Here is a 25255-nt window from a genome sequence, read left to right on the forward strand (position 1 = left end):
TGTTCATGTGTCGGTCGGTGTGGAGGTGGCAGGCAAAGTGTAAGGGCCAAGGGAGGGCTTTTTGACATGTATGTGATGTACAGTGTGTGTGTACGTGTGGTGCTGCTCGCTGCACACTGCGGCTTTTGCCACAGCATGTCTCCACAGCCATAGCAGCATGGGCGAAGCTGATGGAGCGTTTGAAGATGAAAGATAATAAGATGCGTGAATCCACAGAAAGTCACTGATGGACACTCCAGACAGAGAATCAGAGGGTTGTTCTTGCTGAGGAGCTGTGGCAGCGGGTGATGTCCCTACAAGATTATACTATCAGAGACTATATACAATGGATATTAATGGTTGACCTTCAAGGAGTCTGTAGACTGAAAAAGTACACAAGCGAGCCTTTATCCACTACAAACATTTCCCATACCAAATGAGTCTCGCTTCCCCTATGAGACACATTTCAGGGCTGGGTCTTGACAGTTGGGCTCTGCATTATAGCTTGTATTGTATAATTTATAACTCTGGTTGGTCAATTACTTCTGAATACCCACTGGGCTTTCTGAGTAATTTGTTTGTGCATTTGGTACATTATCAGCCGCAGATGTGTGCTGAAGTTGCTTTCGATCTCTTTTTAAATGTTCCAGGAGCAAGCAGGGGAGCCAATAAAATGATCCCTGAAATAGTGTCGGCAAGCTGAATATAAACCACCCCCAAGTTTCAAAGAGAAACTCTCAGTGTTATTGACCAAGTTGTGCATATCAGTGATGTTTTTTTCTGTCCTTTTCTTTTCTCCTCAGGAGACTGCCATTTGACTGAGTGGTCATCTTGGAGTTCTTGCCAGCTGACCTGCTTGGAGGGGCGGAGTTTTGAGACCACTGGTCGCCAAGCCCGCTCCAGAGCTGTGATCATTCAGGTCATGGAAAACCAGGGCAGCTGCCCACATCAAGTCTTTGAGACCCAGCCCTGTAAAGGTACGGAGGAAAACGCTTTGTAAAACTTTTGTACTTCCCTCAGCTCCGCATATTTCAGCTCGTTTTAGTTTCACAAGCTGCAACTTTACTGTTGTAGTTCTATGGGCAGAAATTTGTGCCACCAGAAATTGAATTTGAATCATTTATATTTGAATTTGAATTGCTAAACTTGAATAATTGAATTGAAAATTTGAATTTGAATCACATGATTTGAAATTGTATTGTTTAATTTGAATCATTGCATTAGAAAACTGTATCTGAATAGTATAATTTGAAATTGAAATCCAATGAAATTTGATCCTCACTGAAAATCCAACTCTCACAATTCAAATTCAGTTTTCAAAATTCAGATTCAAAATTTCAAAATTCAAATTCAAATTCAAATTCAAATTCAAATTCAAATTCAGTTTTATTGTGACAGACATCCGGGTACTTGAAGGATGAAGGATGAAGGAAGAGCAATCGAGCTCAGATACACAGGACTCATCTCGCCTGTGTATCTGAGTCATGGATCTATCTGAGCTCGTAGAGAGAGTACTGTGCTTAACTGGTTCAACTCTGGTGCCTCCATTAGCTGCTCCTGTCTTTGCTGCTGCGGTGGCGACAATTCTCAGTCTAATCTCGGCTGAAAAAAGAATAAAGGAAGCCGTCTTCGCCGTGACTGGCAACTACGTTGTGACAAAGATGTTTTGATATCAGCGTTAGCTGCTAATTAGCCTGGCAGTCCGCTCGGCTACAGGCAGCGTTAGCCGCTGCCAGGCTAATTAGCAGCTAACGCTGATATCAAAACATCGGCGTCACAACGTAGTTGCCAGTCACGGCGAAGACGGCTTCCTTTATTCTTTTTTCAGCCGAGATTAGACTGAGAATTGTCGCCGCCGCAGCAGCAAAGACAGGAGCAGGCTGTTTACTTTGAAAAGTGGTGAGGACAATGACCATATATGGTCATTGTCCTCACCACCCCCCCTTCCCACGCCGCTGCACCGCACCTGACACCATTTCCCAGACCGTCATAGGCTGCCGTTCTCAACCAGACTCTGGTCTCCTACTGGACCGGGTCTGGCTCCAAGTTTGAGCAAATAAATTAGCAGAGACCCGACCAGGTCCGACCAGTGTTGAAGGCTGGACCCTGGACCCTGGACCGGACTCACGAGCATTTTTTTTTATTTTTATTCACCGCCGGACCGCAGCAAAAAAAGAAAGAAAGAAGAAGAAGCCCGTAGTTGTGTTTAGAGACGTGACAGGTGGGCATGACAAGCTGGTGATCAGCTGTGGTCATTGAATTGTTAGACTACACTACAGTAGGTCATTTCAATTTGTGCATCTGTGTTTTTTCCTTTTTTATTTTTTTATAACATTTATGCGCATCGAGAGTGAGTGAGAAACAGAGAAACAGCGGGTGCACACCAGATGATTGCCAACCGGCAAAAACTGAAACGAGACAGTTATAGAGAGGAAAAACAAAGAATATACAATATGTCCAAAAGACTTTGTCCCGTCGTCACGACGTGAGTGAAGGAGGATCGGATGGTGGCTCAGGTTTAGTGATGAGGAACTGTCACTGTCAGCAGCTGCTCCAAACAGACACGTTACAAACTTTATTTTGAAGGGACAGATTAGATGTTGATTTCGTTAACAGTGACTTTGCACCCAAACATATCGGGTGCTGTCTCATCCGGTAGGCTACAATCCGCTGCCGCGCTTCAGTTCGGCGTCTGTTCTATTTTTCACGCGAGCCGTGAGCACCGTTGTCAAGCTGGATAGGCGGATCCAGAGCGATAGATATAACAGAGTGGCGACACTCCCATAGGACTCCGTTGTAAAAAATGGCGGGCCGACTTCCGGGTTATGGAGCCCTTAATAGTTCCAAACATTCCTCCCGTGGCGCTGGACCACGTCTGTTTCTATGGCTGCACAGCAAGAAACTACTGAGCTACGTTGATGAAATACCGACCAATTTTATTATTAGTTTAAAAGTTATAAAGTGGTAATAATCTTTCCCAAGTACAGTAACCATGTTGACTTAACAAAATAAAAATTATTACACTGATCGGTTCATTGAAAAACATTTATTTATTTATGTAGCTGTGGTGATTTCAGTCCGTAGCCCAGAAGCAGCCCTGCTCACTTCACATTCAGACAAACTAATGCCACTGCCACAGTTGTTAAATTTCATCAATGAGACCAACAGTAATCTCCTAAAAAGAGTTTAACCAGCCAGCAGTAAACCAAAGCATGCGGATACGTTACTTGGCTCGTTTCCTCCTCCGGGAGGAGGACGGTCGGCCCGCCGGCAGATCAGCTCAGCAGAGCGGCTGCTGCTGCTGTGACAGCCGCTGCCCCTGGTCCCCGGTCGGGGCTCACACAGACTCTGCACTTCTCCCAGAACAAACATCGGTGCAAGTTCCTAACAAACGTTATGAACTGACCACAGACTCTGGATTAAACGGTGACTTTCTTGCATGAAAAAAATATTAAAACTGTGACGTGTTGACAGCGCTAAAGCCAGGTTTTGGCAGCTACTGCTATGGCTCGGTTGCCGCGAAATGGCGATATCGATGCTAATTTCTGTTAGCCCGTCTATGAGGTTTTGCATTATACGTTAGCATTAAGCTAGCGGGCTTTACGTTTAGTTGTGATACTGGCTGTGTGTGTTTTGAACGTTGTTTCAAACTGTGTGGGTTTGATTGAACATCTTTGATGCTTAAATATATATATTCCCGCTTAATATATTGCTTTACTCCTCTTCTTATGCCATTTTTACCGTAGGGCAGGCTAATCTTCACTTTAGAGTGACAAATAAAACCTTGAAGCAAGAAGATTTTGCCTTTTGTTTGAAAACTGACATTGATGTACATACAGTAATTCAGTAACAGTTGTAAATATACCTTTGTGCGGTTTATTTTTTAATATTTACCGTCCAAAAGCAAGCTCAGTGCTGTCTGTCCCATAGAAGAACATGACAGCGGCAGCCTCGTTTGGAACTATAGAGAGCCTAAGCGGAAGCAGGAAGTAACGGCGCCATGGGACCTCAACTCTGAAAAACTCGCCATAGAAATGAACGGGACTGAAAATTTTATTTCGTGATCCGTTTGAATTGCGCCATGAGAAAAAAATATGTCCTCTACCTGTTTAAAACGTCAAGTTTCATGCCGAGAAATCAGCCGTTTATCATAAAACGGCAACAGAAGAATGTATTTAGTGTAAAGACCGCTCCACGGACTACAGATCTGTGTCCCACAAAAAATACGTCACCAACTGACACGGGAAAGGGCGGCATTTGGTGTGTGACGTCACCTGCGCGACTTGTAGTCTTTCTGGTTACGGATTCTTCTGAATTTTATTTTACAATAGTTTTACAACAAACTGCTGATTTCTCGGGATGAAACGTGATGTTTTAAACAGGTAGAGGACATATTTTTTTCTCATGGCACAATTCAAACGGATCACGAAATAACATTTTCAGTCCCGTTCATTTGAATGGCGAGCTTTTCAGAGTTGAGGTCCCATGGTGACCGTTACATCCTGCTTCCGCTTAGGCTCTCTATTGGGAGCTATGAACCACGTGACCGCGCTGGCGGCGACATCAAAGGCTGTCGCCACTCTGTTATATCTATCGCTCTGGGCGGATCATACCAGACAGGAAGTCGGGCACAGAAAAGGCGAGAGAATCCGGTCAATTTTCAAAACAAAATGATGATTACCGGTAATGAAGTTGTTGCTTGTCCGTCTATAAATATTTGTCAGTTGCGTCTGCACACGAGACACACACACACAATCCATACAGAGCTAGAGACAGACCTGTGTGTGTGGAAAACCGAGTACAGACGAGTGGAGTTGATGTTTTACCGGCGCGGAGAGAGAGAAGCAGCTCCCTGTGTAACCAGCCAAGCGCCTGCGAGGACGCGCGCAGCGCGCCGCTCTGGGCTGTGAGAACTCTTTAATCGAAGCTACATTGTTGCGAGTTCGCTCCGGCAGAAGCTCTGCGCCGTGCACACTGTTTAGGCTGCCTATTTTGTCATAGTTTATAAACGTTTTTTCGTCATTCTTCATTAGGATAATGTTAAGTTAATTTTGTGGTGGGGACAAAATTGTTCTTGACAAAAAGTGGTGGGGACATGTCCCCAGCGTCCCCAGCGTAAATTACGCCTATGGGAGCAGCTAATGGAGGCACCAGAGTTGAACCAGTTAAGCACAGCACTCTCTTTACGAGCTCAGATAGATCCATGGCTCAGATACACAGGCGAGATGAGTCCTGTGTATCTGAGCTCGATTGCTCTTCCTTCGTCCTTCCCGGTCAGTGTATCTTTTGGTCATTGGATTTTCTTTTGATGAATGGGAATTAAAAATCAAAAATCACTGCTTTATTCTATTTTCGTTTTGAAATACAAAAAATAAAATTGAAACACAAAGTGTTCTTGTTTTTGAGTGTCAAAGAACAATTAACTAAAATTTAAAAACAGTTTGATTTTCAAATCATGTCACATAACAAAAAATAAAATCAGCAGTCAACAGACCAAATAGATATATTATATATATATTTTGACACCAGATGTTGTCATTTTCAAGGCAAGAGCGCCAATGAGCACTACGGTACCTGTGTGTCTGTGGTTCTGTAGGCCAAAATCTACTCGGATATGATTTCAGACAGTAAAACAAGGCCTGACATCTACAGAAATCTGTACGCTTATCAGATGAAAATGAGGGCAGAAAGGAGATTTTAAGATGAAAATGGCAGAAGCTTGAGTCCCCAATGTACATCACAGGTGGCAAAAGTTATAACCAAAGTATGGACTTGCTATATCTCCCTTTTCCCTTCTTCTACTCTGTATGTTGTGAGTATGTGCGTGTGAAGACTTTGTCCCCCGCCAATAGGGGGGGGGGGGGGGGGTCTGTTGTCCTGGCCCAGGGCATTAAATTACAGAATACTGTTTCAGAATAGGCCTATTTGTGGAAAAAAAATAGTTATGTAATATTTGAGTTGGGGGTGGGGGTCCTAACACTGTCTCGTTCCAACCCGGGCCCAGGCAAGACTATCAACTGGCCTGATAGACCAGTCCGAATCCGGCCCATTGCTTTGCCTTGTAAATGACAACTTCCAGTGTCCAGTGTCAGTGAATATGAAAAAAAAGTTTGTTTTTTTGTTTCTGTAGTCTAGTGATTTTATTTTTGTTATATGAAATAGAACATGAAAATCAAACTGTTATTAAATTTTAGTTAATTGTTCTTTGATACTCAAAAAGAAGAACGCTTTGTGTTTCAATTTTATTTTGTGTATTTCAAAACGAAAATAGAATAAAGCAGTGATTATTGATTTTTAATTCCCATTCATCAAAAGAAAATCCAATGACCAAAAGATACACTGACCCCCTTCATCCTTCAAGTACTCGGATGTCTGTCACAATAAAACTGAATTTGAATTTGAATTTGAATTTGAATTTTGAAATTTTGAATCTGAATTTTGAAAACTGAATTTGAATTTGAATTTGAATTTTGAAATTTTGAATCTGAATTTTGAAACCTGAATTTGAATTGTGAGAGTTGGATTTTCAGTGAGGATCAAATTTCATTGGATTTCAATTTCAAATTATACTATTCAGATACAGTTTTCTAATGCAATGATTCAAATTAAACAATACAATTTCAAATGATTCAAATTCAAATTTTTAATTCAATTATTCAAGTTTAGCAATTCAAATTCAAATATAAATGATTCAAATTTCTGCCCATATAGTTCACTCTCACTGCTCTCAAAGTGTCGTTTCCAGCCAGAGCTACAGCTCTAATAAACCGCTGAGCACTACTTTCCCCCACAGTAAGAAGTAGTGAAGTTCAAAATACAGAGCTAAAAGGCAAGTGAATAATGGACTAACATTCATCATGTGACAAGGTTTATGACTGCAAATGAATGCAAATGGTGCTCCATAACTACTGGATGTTTTAATAAGCAGTTGTTTGCAAGGGTAACGGTGTGTCAGTGTTGTGTTAGCTGCTGGTTCCTCCTGCCTGTAAGCTGACAAAAAAAAGAATCAGTTAATGCAGGTTTAATGGGCACAGCCGCCTCGTGAGAACCCCAACCACTGGAGGTCAGCAAGAACTGGGTGTGTTCAGTTGCCCTTTATTTTCTCTATAGATGAAAAAAAAAATCAAGGGACTTGCTCAACATTTTGTGAATATCAAGTGTCTGGAAGGTCAAGGCCGTCAGAGCAGCTTAGTTTCTCCTTGTGTTTCAGTCACTCTGGATCCATTGAAATTTTAAACACGAACAAAAGGCCCTGACCCTCAAAATGGATCAATGAAATGACAATTATCTTCTAATAAATGGTTATTAAACTTCAGATCTCCTCCTGAGGGCCGCCAAAACAATCTCTATTTAATCCTGCTTGTTTGGAAACTATGGTCCAGTATTTATCCCTGCACCATCACAGAGCGCCCACTGCCACAGCTCATTACAGATATTAAGGCTTCTTTCGACCTTTCACTTTAATATCAACACGTTGGTGGGTAAAAAAGGAAAAAATATTATGGCCAGTGTGCAAGTGGTAGTTTTATATCTATAGTAGGAACGGTATCATTGAAACTGAGTCACAGGAGGGTTAATGCTTAGAAATTACAGATCATGAAAAGGTTTTCATTAACAGGTCAGTAATTGAACCATCAATAGATGAAGCAGCAGGAAGAAAAGATGTGGACCCTGCAGAGCGACCTCGTTATAACTGGTCATCAAACGTAATCCGTAATTAAGATGATATAAAGGAACCATATATATATACTGTATATATATATATATAAAAATTCTTATCTCTTTGTCAAACACAACCATTCATTATTCACACAGCTGATGGAAAACTGAATGAACCCTTGGACATAATAACTGTTCAAACCTCCTTTGGCAGCAAAAACCTCTAACAAGCTGTTCCAGATCAGACCTGCTGTCTGTTCAGGGTTTGGTCCATCCTTGCCTATAGAACTGCTTGAGCTCAGACATATTATCAGGATGTCTGGTGTGAGTGGCTCTCTTTGGGTCATTCCATTGCATCTCTACAGGATTAAAGTCTGGGCTCTGACTGGGCCGCTCCAAAAGGTGGATTTTCTTTGTTTGAAATCATTCTATAGTAGATTTACTTTGATGTTCAGGGTCATTGTGCTGCTACAGCACCCAACCTGTACTGAGCTCCAGCAGGTGGACACCTTGACATTATCCTGTAAGAGACCTTGATAAACTTGGGAATTTAATTTCCCCTTGACTGATCTGTTTTGGCTCAGAAGCAGCAAATCAGGCCACAAATCACGGTTCTCCCTCCAGTGCTCTATTTACACCATAGATAGAGTTTAATTTTCTTGATGAAAAATGATTCAACCATAGAGAAACTTTCTCTCTTCTCTCTCTCTCTCTCTCTCTCTCTCTCTCTCTCTCTCTCTCTCTCTCTCTCTCTCTTTGTGTAGGGAGACTGTGGTTCCCTGTGTGATGTCCTTCCATTAACATAATTCTTACTTAGACGAAGATTTGACCATATTTTATACAGACAAATCCAAAACATTAACTGACGACTCATTGCCACTGTTACTGCTAATTACTCCTACAGAGGACTATGTAAATGGAGATTCATTTCATCTCCCAACCCATTCCACAGAGTTATCATTTTGCTTATTATTATGCATTTCTTAATATTTCCATTGTATAATTAAATAGAACCATGTTGATCACTTTGGTACTTTCATACCTCCGTGTAATCAAACGCATCCTAACTCGCTTTTCCCTATTTTTTTATGCTTTTCAAACTTTTGTCTGTTTGTCTTTTGTCTTGTGGTTACTACTTCACACCTGTGAAACTCTAATGTGTAATTTTCAACTAATTTCTGTCTTCCCTGTGGTGTTTCTTCTACTTGTGATCTTGACACTTTTCAGAGTCCACACTTTCTTGAATGCATGAAACTAGACTCAAGTTTCTTTCTTCAGTGCAGTTTTTCTCTGCGGGAAGTTCATTCACTTCCAAGCAATTTTTATCGCTGCATTCCCTCCAAAGATGCCTTTGTCTCATAGCACACTGCCTCAGTGGAGAAAGTGCTCTTTTTTTTCACTACGAACATAATTCATCTTAACTTAGGAGACAAAGTAGCAGAGCAGCAGCAGAAGTGGTGGTTAATGTCCATGTGAGCCTGAAGACAGAGCTGAACGCCCAGCACAAACTGCTAATGAACATCCTCTCTGCCATTACTACAGAGGGGAAGTGCCACAGTTACCAGTGGAGGACAGGGGGGTGGAGCAACAACGAGAGAGTAGTGTGGTGTCAACGTTCGGATGGTGTTAACGTCACAGGTGAGTCACTGCCGTGTCTTCACATACAAAACCACATGCTTTCATATAGACATGAATATCTTTGTATGACTAGTTTAGTGCATGCTGCAGCTGAAAGTGTCCCAGTTCTGCTTTTGTTCCCCCGCTCTGAGCTGAATCAGTGTGAATTCACTCTGGATCACATGGATGTGCTGCAATGTCAGATTATTTGATCGCTCAACAAGGAATTTGTAAATGTTGCCATGAGAGTAAGTGGATCTTCTTTAATCTGTCTGAGAAATCTGTCACACAGGTGATTTCTGCAGAGGTGGCGGTTTGAAAAAATTCAGAGCATATTTCCTATTTGGTTCAGGTCATAATTGACACATAATGGTTAATATTATATTTTGCTCCCTTGAATCTAATTTTTCAATGGAATTGCAATGTATATGGATAATCTCTTACACCAGATCAAGTCTGTCAATCAGAACAGTGTGTGTGGGCCTGCAGTGTAGAGAAACTTCATATGTTTTCTGTCTCTTATACACAGGCACACACAAACAAAGAATAATTTTAGTGTAGTGTTGTAGTTGAATTTAACACCTTATTTGAGCTGCCCATTCTCTGTTTAGTCTCCATTGATTTCTCCTCTCCCTCTTAACATAAGTAATCAATAAGCCAGACTCTGAGCCGGGAGGCTTTCAATCCATATAAATATAATCATGCATTTGTATTTGTGGCAAGCAAAGCGGGCGTGGAGAAAAAGAACAAAGGTAATAGTGCTATGGGAACAAAGGCTTCAGGCGAGCTTGATGTGCTGTAAATAGAGGCTGAATGTGATCTTATCGCTGTAAGGAAGTGTTTCTGACAAATATGAGCCCAGAAGGAATCGCCAACCTCTGTAGAGGAGGCAGGAACCCCAGGCATTACTCTTTGATATTTTGACACACAATTTTCCATGTTGGAATTAAAATGTTCACAGATTGATCAGGGAGCCTGATAAGCAACTGGAGCCATTAATCAGGTGTGACAGTACATTAATTTACTGATCAATGGCTAAAGGTACAGAAATTACAACCTGTTGTCTTCCTCCAGGGGGATGTTTCCCACAGAAAAGGCCAACCACGGTCAGACACTGCCATCCTCCGTGCACTAAACCCTTCTCACACTGCACAACGGTAAGATCATTGCACTTTGGTCAGGCAGCTGCAATCTCCATAAGTCTCACTGAGTTTTCTACTGTTTCCTGCTGCTCCCGCGTTGCGAGCGGGGACTTAAATGGATTTTGATAGATGGCATTTTTAATTGTCAAGAACAGGCAATTAAGGGAAAATCATATTAGCACCAATGAATGTGGGCTCCGTATCACTTAGAGACTACACCTAGATGAAAGTGAGGGGGCGGAGTGGGGGAGGGAGGGAGGGAGGGAGGGGGGCAACTGCATGCAGCCAGCAATGGAAATGAGAAATAATAGGCTAAGCTTGACGTTTTACTGCCCCTTAGAGCACCCTTCATGCAACTGCACTTAAAATACAAAACAAGTGTTGGCATAATCCCCCCCACCCCCGAGGAGCACAGTTTAATGCCAGAGTTAGGATGAATCAACCTGCAGTAAGAGTAGAAAGTCTTCAGAAAGTAGAGTGAAAGTAGAGCAGACTGTTTTGTTGCAACAGGAAACCAACAATTACAGTTTGTCTTGTGCTGCCTCTAAATGCTGGTGCAGAGCGGAGTGTGTGGGTGTGAGAAGGGTTACACTGAAGTGATGACGACGCACGGTTTCTTGGACTACTGCACCAGAACCCCGGGGGTGGACAACAACAAGAAGGCTGATGTGAAAACCAACTCTGGAAGATTAAAACCCGGACCCTCTCAGGCTCAAGACCTCTTCACCGAGTGGACCTTACGACCCGTTGGCCCAGGTACTGAAATGGAAATCATGTGTACAGCTCAACCAGTCAGACTGAGATCATTGGTGTCCTTTTGAACCTGCCGTTGTAGCTCTAGCATCACTAGACCAGGGCTTGGATATTTTTTTCTAGGTCAGTGTTGTCAGTGGGTTTATCATTATGTTCTAGCAAACATTACAACTTTAAAGAAATTCTAGTCTTTCCTTTGCATTATGTCTGAGCCAGCTCATTTATTTATCTGAATGTGACAAGAAGAGTTTTGCTCGTACCCAGCACACTTTGTGTTGAAATTGCTTTTTAATTGCACAGATGGAAGAGTAAAGCTGTGGGTTTACGCCGTGACTGCCGTCGGATTCCTCTTGGTTCTCTTCATTATTGCATTATCATTCCTGGTCTGGTATGTACTACATCACTCTCTTGAGAGATTTGTCACTATACACAACATAAAGAACAAAAGCTTTATTGTAGGTCGCACACAATTCACATGAGATCAGAGTGAACGCTGTAGCAGGGAGACAAAGCAAATTGCTAACCGTCAGCTTTCCTTGAACCCTGTCAAGTAAGAGTTATATTCCACACAATATTTTGTGTGTTGTTGTGTGCTGCTGCTATCAGATAATGGAATTCTTTGTAACTGAAATCACGTTGGGCTTCCTCGTGCTACTAAGTCAGATACACTGTCAGCTTTTCTGTCTTTTCTGTTTGTGTTTTTTCGTTTTTCAGTAAGCCATTGAAAACCACTAAGACGACTCTGCCACCGCAGAAACCCTTGACCCTGGCATATGATGGCGACATGGATATGTAACCAGGCTGCTATACCTCACCACAAGAACACACTCGGCCTCAGACAGACTCGTGACTGCGTTCAGATTGTAGGCAACCACGTCCGTCACATACCACTGATTACTGTCCCTTTTTGAACTGGGTGACGTTTTGCTCAAGTGTCCACCGCACCGCAAAAATAGAGTGAGTGGACGGATGGCGAAGGTCACATGTGAATCGCCGCTGAAGGGCGATGTTGCCCACAATTATGGCTGCAGCCACCTTTCCTCCACAAAGAAGAGGAACCAAAGCTGATAAAAGGACAGGAAATAATCGGACCTCTGGTTTCTTTTCTTTCTTTTTTTTAAACTGTAACATGGGCACAGTCGAAGCAATGTTTGCAACCCACAAAATATGAGGACTGCTAAAAAGCAACAACAGAGTGGGTACGCAGGTGTAGACTTTGGATTTCAGCGGGGCCACCTGGTTATTTGTCCAGTAATTTTGTTGTGAGAGACACTAAACATCTGGAGTTAGGAGTCACTCATGACATTCAAAGGACAATGGAACATTGACATTTGACTTTGTCTCATCAGTGCTGGATCTTTGTAAAAGAAAACGTCACAAGCCTTTTGGGTAAACAGCCTTTTTTTGAATTTCCGAGGATAAACAGGATGTTTTATGCACTATGTTAGTGCTGAATCACTTTTATTTGGGTTTTCCTTTCAAATGACTTTTCTAGTGTTTTAATTGTAATGCAAGTTGTTGCCGTTGGATTGTGTTTTGTTGATGATGCCATAATGTTGTGTATATGTGGAAACCAAAAGCAGGCTTGCCTTGAGTTGACTCATTCAATGATGCAGTAATTTCTCCTCTCTGATTCTCATAAGACGTTCATTTGAGGAGTGCTGTCACAACGCTGCCATTTCCACTGAAAATGGCTGTTTTGGTGACACAGTTATCAGAGAACAACATAGTCAGACCTTTAATGCAAATTATCACATACCAGCATGATAACGATTGAAACAATAAAAAAGCTCTGATCACTAAAACAAATACAAGAATGGTCGAGAAGAATTATCCACTGGATCACACAGTTTTTATGTAGTGAAATGCACTCTTTTTTTTCTTTCACAAGGCTATGAATCACAATCTATTCTTTTCTACACCATTTATTTAATAAATTATTCTGAAATACAAGGTTGTCTGGGAGAGAACAAGGTGGCAGACTGCTCTTTGACAGTTTCAAATACTTTGTATCTGTTCCCTTCCTTATTTTATTTTATTTTATTTTTTGGCACCACAAAGACAGGGCTCAAACATGAAAGACAGCACATACCAAATATTTGTGAGCACATATGGATCTATTTCTTATTTTATCTGTTACTCTGCCTCATTCACAAAAGTAAAGGCTTCTTATTTATTTAGCCAGATAATTTGTCTTTTCCGATTTCTACTTACGGCAAGTTATCCATGATTTTTATTGCAGGAGAGCCTCATAAGAAATCATCATGGTGGATCATAAATTCTTCCTCACCAGTATCATTTCCACATCATCCAGTGCATTATTCATAATAACCAGTGGAGAATTAAGTTCCTAATACTTGTTGGTTTTGGCACTCACTAGAGTTAATGCTGTTTCTCTTTCTGCCTCCACAAACTGAAGATTTGGTCTTGTGTTATCTGACCTCCTTCTGAATGTATTTTACCGGGAACTCTATAATCTTAATGGTTGTGCAAATACAGTTGTTACATGCTGTGAACAGCTGAGTGTATGTAGGCATGCTTGATCCATTTTGGCAGAAAGTGCTCCAAGTGGCCTTGCAAAGATTCTGTTTTACCAGTTGCCAAACATGTTAGAGTAGTTTCTTTTAGGCAGTGTTTCTAATATTTGGCCAATGAGGGGACATGTGGTAAATGTGACGACCAAACTGTTCGATGGTTTTAAATTTTAAAATAACACAAACTAATTAAGCAATTATTTGGTCACATTTAATTTTATAAAACAAAAAAAAACATCATCTGACCTGATGAGAGAACACTATTGGGTTATGTCCCAAACAATTTAAAAATATGTTCATTCATTGTTTACAGTACCATGCTATTTGTGTTACTATTGTGTGTACATGGAGAGCTGGACAAAAATGCAAATAAATTGTGAAACAATGTGAGAATAAAACACTGCATACTTTTGTCTTTGTTGCACAGAGTGGAATGTTTTTGAGAGAGACGCTCGGGTCTTGCCGTGATCTTCATCGGCTCCTTCTCTCTGGAGTCCTGATAAATTATAATTACTGATACAGGCTCCCAGGCAGAGCCCAGAATAGATGAAGAGCTGATAAGATTCATCTTGCCCTCCAGTCAGATTCTCAGTCTGATAATCCCATGATGCTCGCAGGTTGTGAGGGAAACAGTATTTAAATCTTTTGTCTCCTCTAATTCATTTATTTAAGACTGTCACTTTTGTTTAAGAGAGGGTTGAATTCAAATGCTTGTGTCATGGCCATCTGATCTGTGGCATAGACGTGGGCTGATCTTGTCATGTCCAATTCATCTCATTTTAGTAGCTCTCAAGACATATTTGCAGGTTTCAATGAAGATGTGTGAACAGCTTGACAATGGCAGAGCCTAGTTTTAATCAGGATTCATTCATTACAGGCAAGCTGGATCATTCTCATAAAACGCAGCGTGCTGCAGTTTGGCAGAGCAGGATGAGAGCTTAATGAATATTTCTAGGACTAATACATGGCCTTTTAAAGTCACGTTTATTATCATTTATTACTAATTTATCATCTGCTTGTTTGCGCTCCAGTAGAGTGATGAAAATAAACCTGTCACGGTATTTTCCAAAGATTCTTCACTGATTTTTATGTTTGTGTTTATGGAGTTTAGACCTCGTCATAGCCTACAGTCATTTGCGAGGTGAAGAGTGCAACAGGAAGACAGAGGAGGAAGCTGCTCGACAGAAGACCCCAGCTGGAATCGAATCAGAAATCACAGCTGCACACTGTTTGATGCTCCATAATATCATGACACATAAAGCTCTGAATGCCCGGATCTCTCCTTCAGTCTGTGCTAATCAACAGAACTGAGGAAACCTCTTTGATGACTGATGAAATGTCTTGAGGACCAAACAGCAAGTGCAGATGCCTTTTGGCTCTACTATTTAACTGCATAAGAAAATATGTTTGGTGTTTCATTGTTCAAGGTTTAAAGATGGAGGGTCCCCATAAATGCAGAAATGCAATGATGCAAAGAAAAACTATTTCTGCTCTGGTTAAGAACTGTCTTAGTGCCACAAGCAGGTCAGAGTTTTGACTTATCTTGCAAGCATGCGCTTTCTAAACATTCATGTTCCCCTTCGGATGAACTGAATCAGCCTGGTTCTCCTCTAGCTCTTTGTTTAGCACAATTAGCCTATCAGGTGACATTTCAACTTGACTTCATATGTGCAAAACTAATAACATTTCCCACAGCCTCAGCTCCACTTTGTGTTAAGTGTTAATTTGCAAATGTTAATGTGCAAACCCATTAAAGCAAGATGGTGAACATGGCAAACAATATACCTAACGATTCAACTCACATCAACATATTAAGATATTAAGCCATTGTGAGTGCATTAGCATCGTTTAGCTGAACCACTGTGCCTAAGTACAGCCTCACAGAGCCATGAGCATGACTGCAGACTTTTGCTGAATATGAAGAAAGCATTATATAATCACACAAAGTAACACTCTTAGGCCACTGTGTCCTATATGCATAGCAATGGCAGTGTGTGTTTGTGTTTGAAAGGGAGATAGAGAGAGATGGAGGAACAGAGAGTTGTTTACTTTGATAAGAATGATGAATATCTGGCAGTGAATTAGTCAGACTGGGGTTCTGCTTCATCGGTTGCAAGACTGAGTTGTGAGCTTGGTAGAAAAATGCTTTTCCACCCTCTGACTTTATCCTTTTGCTTTTAGGTTCAATTTTCTTGATCATATCAAGATCAGCACATTGGGATCTGTGGGTAGAGAGGTGGTACGAAGAGAGCGGGTGGATAGGTGCAAGCTCATGTAATCAATAGAGGACCTTGGACTTCAGCCTGGCCAACTGGTGTAATAAGGTTAGGTATCTAGTACAGCTCATATTCTGCCTGCAGTCTTTTTATTGAGATGACGCTTTAATAGTTCAGTATACTCTCTAAATTATTAGTATGGATTCTCTAGGATCGGCATCTAGGAAACATAATAATCATTGACAAGTAGTTTAGTTTCAAAAATAAACACAGCACAGATCTGTCTGGGAACTTGTTATTTAAAGAACACCACAGTGTTAATGTGTTTCCATGATACTTTTGGTGCAAGTTAACTGTGGTAAATTACTGGTCAGGATAGGAGAGTGATGGATCGCCCTTATTTGATAAAGCTCCTGCGCTTTTGCTAAAATCATGCAATTCAGACCGAGTTAGACTTTGTCTGCCTTCCAATTGACCAACAGGGTCTGACAAGGTGCGGTACTACTGTCACTTGTTCTAATTAACCGGCTAATCATCTGATGTATGAGGTGCAGATCCTCTGCTCTCATTGGCTCCCCACCAAGCTGCCAAGAGAGAAGCCTAAGAGGAGATGAGGAAACTACAATGAGATGGTTTTTGGTTCTTGAAACTGAAAACATATCTACCTATGAACATTAACACTTCAAATACACTTATAACACAGAGGAAGTGTAAAATATTTTGTAGACAATTTGTTGTGATAAAAAGATGTGACCAAGTCAGGGAGCATCACCTGCCTTAAGGTTTCACTGTATAAAAAATGCTTTGATTTTAGTCTAAACAATACAGCTACCAACATATCCGACAACTCACCACTTTCCTCAGGATTGTCTCTCTGGATTAACATCTCCTCACATGGGGTATGTGGCCTAATTACAATCTAATTTGGGCTAGTTCCTGTCTATGCGACCGACATTATAACAAAAACTGGTTGGGGGAGACATTTCCTTTGAATATATTTCTTTACAGTATTGATCATATCAAATATCCTAATGCTAGAAGCATGTCAGCTGTAGAAGTCCTTTAACACCTCACATTCCTGCTCCCTTTATGAAAACTTGCCAAAATGTGTTAGACTCACTGAATGACAGATCTTTTCTGGCACATATCTCCATACATTATACAAAATTATCTAAACACAGTAACTAATGTGTCTGATTTTATTCTTATCAGAGTTCCATTTGGTTTGTGCAGCAATGGTGAACTGCAGGGCTGATAAACAAATATCTTTGACCACGTCAAGCAAGTTGACTTTCATACAAATGTTAGATAAATGGAAACGTAGATTATGGTCTTTCAATCCCCTGGTCCTGCTGGCTCTGTAGCTCAGCTCATAATCAAAACAGTCACTGGGGCATGCTTTTAATCACAAATTGACTAACTACAAGAAGGAGCTACAAACTCTTCCTTATCAGTGTTTCAAATAAAGTTGATTTAAATTGCCTTAGCAGTCCCTTAGAAAAATCCTTAGTTTATATCTATATGAAGTTTGTTATATAACGTGTTATGTGTCAAATGTTTCACTTCACTTTTATATGTGGTGTTTGATGATTGGACTGATTTTTCTTTGGGGATTTCGTCTGCCACCTTTGACCCTCCTTAAGAGGGAGCTGTCACCCTAGTGGGCGGGTTTTCCTCCAGCCTGCGAGTCTCTGTGGACGCTGTCTCTGCTGCACGCACAGTAAGTAGAAATATGTGTCGCCTTTTGTCTCGATCTGTCTGCAGCTTTTTCACAGCACGTGCGCCGTGGACGTCCAACACGTTCTCACTCCCAGTGCGTCAACAGCCTGACGGGCTGATCCTGCTTTCGCCGCCGCCGCCGCCGCTGCTAGATAAGACGTGTCTCTCTCGCAGCCTCCTCCTTCAGTGAACACTGTGTTTGACACGCAGCGAGTAGAGGCACGATCATCTTCCACCGTCCGTGGGTGTTCAGTTTACATTGGTTTAGGAGCTGAGCTTGATTGATATTCGCCTTTCACTGTTCAGGAAAAGGTGGGTGGGGTTGAGGGGAGGGTGGGCGGTTGGGGGGTGTAACTGGCTTTGTAACAGTGAGTTGCGAAAGCAACTGTTCAGTAATACTCGATTTTGTACTGTAAATCAGTCGACGTCATGCTGTACAATACTAAACAGATGGTGGACTTAATAGATGGAGAATAGTCACCGAGGGGATGGGAACAAGTGTTTCTGACCAACTTAGATGTGACTAGAAATGGGCCATTCGCTGTTTCCTTTTATTTATTGATTTATGAAATGTTTTCTGTATCTGTCAGACTAGGTGCCATGATGAGTCTGGTGAATGATGATACCAGGTACCAGAAATCCTTCCAGCTTTTTCTGGAGCGCTCCTCTGAGCATCAGTGTATGCAGGACTTCATCCACAATAAGCTGCCAGATATACTAGCCAGGTACAACACACACTCATGGACACACAAACACACACACACACACACACACACTGGATAATGAGTGAATTGTGTGATTGTGTGAATTCTTATAGCCACACCATACATGAACATGAAACACAGAAGGCCCTGAATATGTAAAACATAGTTAATAGCATTTGAAATAATATATAGCAGTGGAGTTCTCAACATAATGCAGCAATTTCAGAAACTGGATTAACCAGTACAGAAAAAGTATAGCAAAACCGGTGCAGCCCTTCCTTCACACTATATTCACCCTATATTCAACAACATTATATTTCTAAGGATTAGAAATGGGCCAGTCCAACGACTGATATTAGTTAAGCGAAAGTATTTTATTTAAGTATTTGGACTATCAAAATAAGGTACAAAAGAAACAATGCACTAATAGGCTGACAAGTGAATTGTTCATCTCAGTATGTTGCCAAAGTAAAGGAGACCATATCATGTAACTGGTGGTTGCTTATTTACTCAGTTTTCATAAGACAGGAAATTGTCCGCAGGGGAGGGTGGGGATGTCTGTGTGTGGCATGGAACTGGTGTTGGTGCAGACTGAATATGAGGAATAAGTGAAGGCAAAATGTGACTTAACATGACAAATAATGTGATAGTGTCTGTGAGAGGATTCACTGATTAAGACTAAGGAGGCTTGTCCTCATACACCACCTCTTGTTATTTCAAAAGAGACCTTTGTGAAACTTGTGGATCCACAGCATAAGTTTCTGCCTCATTAGCCTTTAGCTGTCAACTATCAAAAACATGCAAACTTCAAAGAGAATGGTCTATGACCCAAATTCAAATGAAAGGTCTACAGGTATCACAGTGGACTTTTTTAATATCACTATATATTTTTTTATTATTGTGCTCAACAGTGAAGACAAAGAATCGAGTGACATTACACATGCAAAAAAACAAAACAACAAGCGTCCTAATTATCACTGCTGAGATCAGTCCACAGCTCCACTTGTTTAGGACTGAACTCATTCTCAAAACAGAATACTGTTACCATCTGACCCACAAAAGCAAATAAATGCCTGCACAAATGTACATATATTAACCAGCTGAACCAGTGTGTGACTGTGAATGACAACTAATGACTGTTTATCTCTTCCCGCGCGTTTTTTCTATGTTTATGAAATCTGTTGGAGGTGAATGTCACGCAGCAGAGAACCAGGATCTCTGCTCTGTGAGACTGTCCTCGAACACATCAGAGAGAAATCTAGAGGGATATGACTCGCGTAAATTAAAAAGTGTAATAGTGTTATTAAAATCAGACGGTGAGTGACAGAACATGCTGCGGCAACAATCAAAGTATCAGCATTCGGAGATGCTGCAGACACAAGATCAGGACACCTCACGTACCAAAGTGTCAGGAAGAAGTGACAGTTACAAGCCCAGAAATGTGACCCACATTTGGCAGGTTGCTGGATGTGAATTTCAAGACTTGACTGTTCTGAAGACTCAACATGTTCTCTGCTCTCTCCCCAGGATTGGAGATGGGAAGTCCCATCTAAATGTGATTGGGGTTGGAAGTGGAGCTGGTAAGAACTACTGGATTTATCTCATGTTGTGTGACACAGTAAATAGATGAGCGTCCTCCATAGCGGACAGCTAAGGTGAAGAGGCGCTGTTGAATCAGTGAATCAGACTGGTCTAACAGCTCTGGTTCTTTTATGGCCGCAGCAATAAAAACCTTTACCCTTATTATCGCTGTCAAGGGTTTGTATGCATTTTTCCAGTTGTCAGATTAATCTTTAACCTCAGTCTCAGACAAAGTGACCTCAACAGTCTGTAGCTTTATTGCACATTGTTTCCAACACTCATCATGACACATCAAGGTTAATTTTCTTCTGAGCAAACCCACTACTCGCCCATGAGTGCTGTTACACTTCCCCTATGTCAAAGCCAATCCTGTCCATTTACCTGAGCTGTCATATCAGTATCATAATGGAGTGATGTTAGACATTCTCTAATGGACTGTAAAATCAAATGGCTCCAAACTCCTCCGCATGGTATTATTCAATCTAATCAGACAGATTCAACATCTGTCCATATTGCCTCCTTTGCTTCAATTTAACTCTTTTATACCTGGCAACTTGTCTGCTTCACGACAACCTAGAAAAAGTTCATCTTCCTTTGGCTAAATGATCTTGAAAAGAATATCACAGTAATAATTTGCTCCCCTAGTATTTCAACATAAAATGCATTATTTGCCAAACTGTCAAGTGCTATTTGTCATTTCCTGCTTAAGTCATCATCACTTTCACTGGAGCATTTTGCTGATCTGCTGGGCAAACTGAATGTAGAAGTCTTTATTTGTTTTCTTTTTTATTTATTTGTAATAAATTGATGGTTTTTAAAAATAAAAGCAATTGCTTCCTGTAGGTGAGATTGACCTAGAGATGCTCTCCGAGCTCCGTATGAAGCACCCTGGGGTGACTGTGGATAACGAGGTGGTGGAGCCGAGCGGCCAGCAGCTGCATAACTACAAAGGTACTACTGCCACTTACGCATCGCAGTTTTATACTGTACGACATCCGTATAGTCACATACCCTGTTAAGTACAGCAGAAAATGTGGCTCCCCACATTTTATTGTATTTTTTTAATGCTGAAAAACGTTTTAAAGCAGCCTTTGGCTTTCACACAAAGGCCCCACTTATATGCTGTATGTGGACAGATGCAGACACCACAGACATTTCTCCTCTTGAAGGATCTGTACGTTTGTGTAGTAAAAAGTACAACACTGGATGATGCATTAGTAATAAAGTTATACATGTATTGGGTGGAACAACCAGTTTTAGACTTAAGCCCTTTTGTCAATGATAATCAACCCTCCTGAAGAGTAAAACTCTGAATCCTTATCAGAGCTGCCATCCAAACAGTAGATTCACATACTCTGTTTCTCACATACTTATGGGCTTGTACGTCAATAATTGATGCGCTGAAAGTTCATTATTTTCTTGCACCACACCACTTCTCTCTGGTTGTCTGTTTGACTTTCTGTAGATGGCTTTTTTGTCTTAGAAACTGGTGAGGCATCTTTTGGAGAATTAGTGTTTTCAAAGGAATGTTGTGAAGCAAGTTGGTGTGTCTTGGAGGTTATGACTCAACACATTCATTCTCGCCCAGACAGGATACAGTTAATCAGGTGTATAATATCTCAGATGTATTGAGAAATGTCTCTGTAGAAATCTGTTATACTCTTGTCTCACTTTTCTGCTGCTATGAATACTGCTTCTGTTTTTGTGTGGACCATTAGTCACATAATAAATGGTTCCACAAAATAGCTACAGTATAGGCTCAAACAGTGTTTTTTCAGAGAGAAGCCATACATTTCCAAAACTCATATTCATCAAAACTTTGAGCATATGCAGCAGTTGAAGCTATATTGACAATTTGAAGAGCGTAACATTTGAAATTTTAGTGCGTTTCAGTTGTTTCTCAATTTATTGCTCTTCATTAGAAACTTAATAGCGGGGGGAAAAACACACTACACTGGGGTAACTTATGATGTGACAACTGTCAGTTGAAGATGTTATGGCTTAAATGAAAAAGTCAGTGCAGGCATTAAAATCCTATTCATCTGTATTCCTGTGTTAAATTTACTGTATAATTCAGCTACTTTTTAAAGTTAGATCATTATGTTGTACTTTACCAAAATGTGATACATATACTGGTGTGAACTTACACAAAGCAGCACTGTGAGCTTTGTATGTGATCTTGATCTACACCAACCATATGTTCCCCGTCTACAGTTTTGGTGTCACAGAAACCAGGTTTATATTACATCAAATTTAACTGGAACAAGATGACTGCCTCTGAGTTTGAGGAGCACTGGAAAGAGAAGAAGATGACAAAGAAAGCTGACTTCATCCACATGATACAGGTTGGTGCTGGCGACACAGTGGCTCTGTGTTTTTGACACATCTAGGTCATATTCATTTGGTGGCGCTCCACAGCAATTAATCCCATTAGAACATCTGTCTAGCATAGCAGTATAATTAGTTGCTCCATGAAGCCACTTACTAGCTCATTATCTGTGGTGAAATCGACAGATGCTGTACTATGTGAAGGATCCTGAAGCTACCATCAGGTTCTTCCAAAGCCTCCTCAACAAGAATGGGAAACTTCTGATCATCCTCGTCTCTGGTACGTAGATTGAATCTTCTATGGATAGGAGACGTTTGATCCTTGTCCTTCCTTCTGGTGGGTTATGCTTAGTTATGCTGTTTGTAGTTATTGTACTCTTTGCTATATATAGTAAAACCACTAACAGTGTATCTCAGTTTAAGTTACCACTAAAACAAACACATATTAAACCCCGTTCTGATATCTGTGACCCCATGACTCTAGACTCACTCAGTTAATATTAAAGCATCTATTGAATGGTAATTATCAAGAGTTAGACAAGCTGACAAGCTTTACCTGCATGTTAGCATGCTGATGTAAGCATTTAGCTCCAAACTTTTGCCTGGTCCTCTCAGTGTAAATTTTGATTGCAAGTGTGTATGCATTCAAGATGCATTCAAGATCCAGACACACTTATTTAGCAGTTTAAATGAAAATATGTTCCACTGCAGTTTCAGTATGTACCAGAAATATTTTTCTATTTCAAATAGATGAGACAATGCTCCTGTTTGTTTGTTGGCTAAAAACAACAACACATACCTGTTCATTTACATATTAAGCAGGGAACTGAGATCTGATGACAATACCCACGTACGCAGAGAACCACTTGTGATCAGATGTAATGCCATGTCTGAACAAAGCCTTGCTCATGTTTTCATGTCATCTGTTCTAGGGGAGAGTGGTTGGGGAAAGCTGTGGCGGACATACAGGGAGCAGCTTTGTAACACAGAAATAAGTCAGTGTGTGACCACTGGAGACATCAAAAGCTTCCTGGACTCCAAGGGAGTGAGTTACCAGAGCTTCGAGCTGCCATCTCAACTGGACATCACCGAGTGTTTCACTGAGGGCGATGAGAAGGGAGAGCTGCTGCTGGATTTTCTCACCGAGGTGCTGGACTTCAGCAAGACGGCCTCACCCGAGCTGAAAGCTGGCGTCATGGGGTTACTTCGACACCCAGACTGTAGTGTGGAGTCCAACGGCAAAGTTATCTTCAACAACAATCTGGGAGTGATAGTCATGGATCAGCTCCCCTAAAGCAGTTAATCAGTATAGTGAAATGGAGCTAAGCGAAAGTTGAGGCAGGAAGACTATCTCTTTAAGCCCACTTCCAAGCCTCCTCAGTTTTCCCGCTATCCTCTCGCTGCACCTTTCCTCTCTTAATTTATCCAATCAGTCATTAGCTGTCAAATTTAAAAACGCTCTCTTTCTCTGCTGTCATCACAGCTGTCGTTTCAGCAAAACTCTCAGCCCACCTCCACCCCTTCACCACCTGCATCGAGTTACCGACCCTCTTCATCTGGATCTTCAACCAAGAACTTGAAGTTTCACCAGTGTCTAGGTCCAGGGGGAATATCTTAGCTTCTCATGCCTAAATCCATTCACTTAGCTGATCTACTCCCTGGGGTCTCCAAAGTTTATTTTTGTGCACAATAAATGTAATTTAATCTTCAAACCTATCCCTCTAACCCTTATTAGTCTGTCCTGGTTGAATGTGAATTCTGTAGTTTTGGTATTCAAAAATGTTGATTTTAAATGGCTTGACTTTTCAGAATTAAACTGTATATAACTAACAACCTTTTATTATATGTGTCCAATCCCTTCTTTTATACCACTTATTTTCGGTTGATAGTGTATTAATTATTATTTGTATAGAACCTTATGTGCTTGTTCAAGTTGAAAATAGCTTAGTTGTTAATTATTAAATTTTCCATACTTATGGGACCATCATTTTTTTTTTCACAGTTCGTGTCATTGTCACAAATTACCCAAGAAGTATAAGAGCTGTAATCAGCTTCAGGTTCTGGCGTCATATAATTTTAATGGGCTGCAGTTGGCAGGCTGTGCTGCCAACCCCACTGCACTGCCGCTCTCATTGGATCAAATTACTTTGGAAATATAAAAATAAATGTTAAATTGAGCTTTTAATGTTTTCCATGGAGACTAAACTCTTAATTCACTCCTGTGAGAATGTATAAACCAATTAGTCCAGTACAATATGTTACCAGTGGCAGTGGTATGTACATACTGATTCATGCAATATACAGGGAGTCTGTAATATGGGACCACATTAGGAGTGTGGTCACTGGTCAGGATTTGACTGGTTGGACGAACACAAGCTCAATGGCAGCAGCTGCTCCCTGTCTCTGTCTTCACCCAGAACAATTACTTTTGATATAGCTGAGGTGTTGGTGCCACCCTGAGGGCAGCATCTGTAACTGAACTGTAAAATGCAGAAATGGGCACACAGTACAGGATCCAGATCTGGGATGAAGTCCAATATCAAAACTACTACGCACACACACACACACACACGCACACACATCAAATACAACTACACACGTCTACAAAAAAAAATAGTATTATCTGTGGCTGCAGCAGTTAACTCAGTTTTCTTTAAAGGTGGTGTTTGCCTGCATCACACTGACAACATGCAATAGAGCTGAAACCCAGATCTGTCAACTTCCCCTTTCTAAGGGAAGGTGGGTGACCACTGTACATTCTGCATGAACGTGTTATGATTGCAGAGAGGTATTGTGCTGTTGCTGTCTTTATCTGGCAGGATATAGACACTGTCACTGCTTCCAAGAATTAAATAACGTTGTGACATGATCTGAGCCAGATTAAGAAGCATTTCACAGTTACATTTAAAAAGGAATGTGTCAGCTGCTAGCTGACTAATGATAATACTTCTATGTGCAGAAGAACTGCCCATGATATAGCTGTTTCTGATTGGAGCTGACTTGCTTAATTTAATCTAAACTGT

General features: G+C 41.0%; 2 protein-coding genes across 4 annotated transcripts; both read left to right on the top strand.

The window, feature by feature from the left end:
• Positions 1–747: 747 nt before the first annotated feature.
• On the top strand, positions 748–14095 carry LOC146979434 (thrombospondin type-1 domain-containing protein 7B-like). Its single transcript, XM_085789287.1, has 6 exons — positions 748–956; positions 9181–9276; positions 10330–10412; positions 10958–11153; positions 11451–11538; positions 11865–14095. Exons 1-6 carry the CDS (start codon positions 902–904, stop codon positions 11944–11946), a joined length of 600 nt encoding a protein of 199 aa, XP_085645413.1. The 5' UTR covers positions 748–901; the 3' UTR covers positions 11947–14095.
• A 3454-nt stretch (positions 14096–17549) lies between these two features.
• On the top strand, positions 17550–24410 carry LOC146979435 (histamine N-methyltransferase-like). 3 transcript variants are annotated; one of them, XM_085789276.1, is made up of 7 exons: positions 17550–17620; positions 18210–18344; positions 19851–19903; positions 20748–20855; positions 22119–22249; positions 22419–22512; positions 23165–24410. In XM_085789276.1, exons 2-7 carry the CDS (start codon positions 18220–18222, stop codon positions 23524–23526), a joined length of 873 nt encoding a protein of 290 aa, XP_085645402.1. In that variant the 5' UTR covers positions 17550–17620; positions 18210–18219; the 3' UTR covers positions 23527–24410. The 3 variants fall into 3 exon arrangements, with proteins under 3 accessions (XP_085645402.1, XP_085645404.1, XP_085645403.1); XM_085789278.1 differs by having other exon boundaries at positions 17598–17620; positions 18215–18344; XM_085789277.1 differs by lacking the exon at positions 17550–17620 and adding an exon at positions 17621–17931.
• The last annotated feature ends 845 nt before the right edge of the window (positions 24411–25255 follow it).

Source organism: Trachurus japonicus, chromosome 10 (assembly GCF_045865225.1).
Source record: "Trachurus japonicus isolate A0001 chromosome 10, Traja_1.0".
In the NCBI taxonomy this organism is placed as follows: Eukaryota; Metazoa; Chordata; class Actinopteri; order Carangiformes; family Carangidae; genus Trachurus; species Trachurus japonicus.

Excerpts from the sequence above, each read along its gene's own strand:
- LOC146979434 (XM_085789287.1), top strand. The coding sequence starts at position 902 with ATGGAAAACCAGGGCAGCTGCCCACATCAAGTCTTTGAGACCCAGCCC. Across the intron at positions 957-9,180 it reads TGAGACCCAGCCCTGTAAAG|AGGGGAAGTGCCACAGTTAC; the intron begins GTACGGAGGAAA and ends CCATTACTACAG. Across the intron at positions 11,539-11,864 it reads GCATTATCATTCCTGGTCTG|TAAGCCATTGAAAACCACTA; the intron begins GTATGTACTACA and ends TTCGTTTTTCAG.
- LOC146979435 (XM_085789276.1), top strand. The coding sequence starts at position 18,220 with ATGATGAGTCTGGTGAATGATGATACCAGGTACCAGAAATCCTTCCAG. Across the intron at positions 18,345-19,850 it reads CTGCCAGATATACTAGCCAG|GATTGGAGATGGGAAGTCCC; the intron begins GTACAACACACA and ends CTCTCTCCCCAG. Across the intron at positions 20,856-22,118 it reads GCAGCTGCATAACTACAAAG|TTTTGGTGTCACAGAAACCA; the intron begins GTACTACTGCCA and ends CCCCGTCTACAG.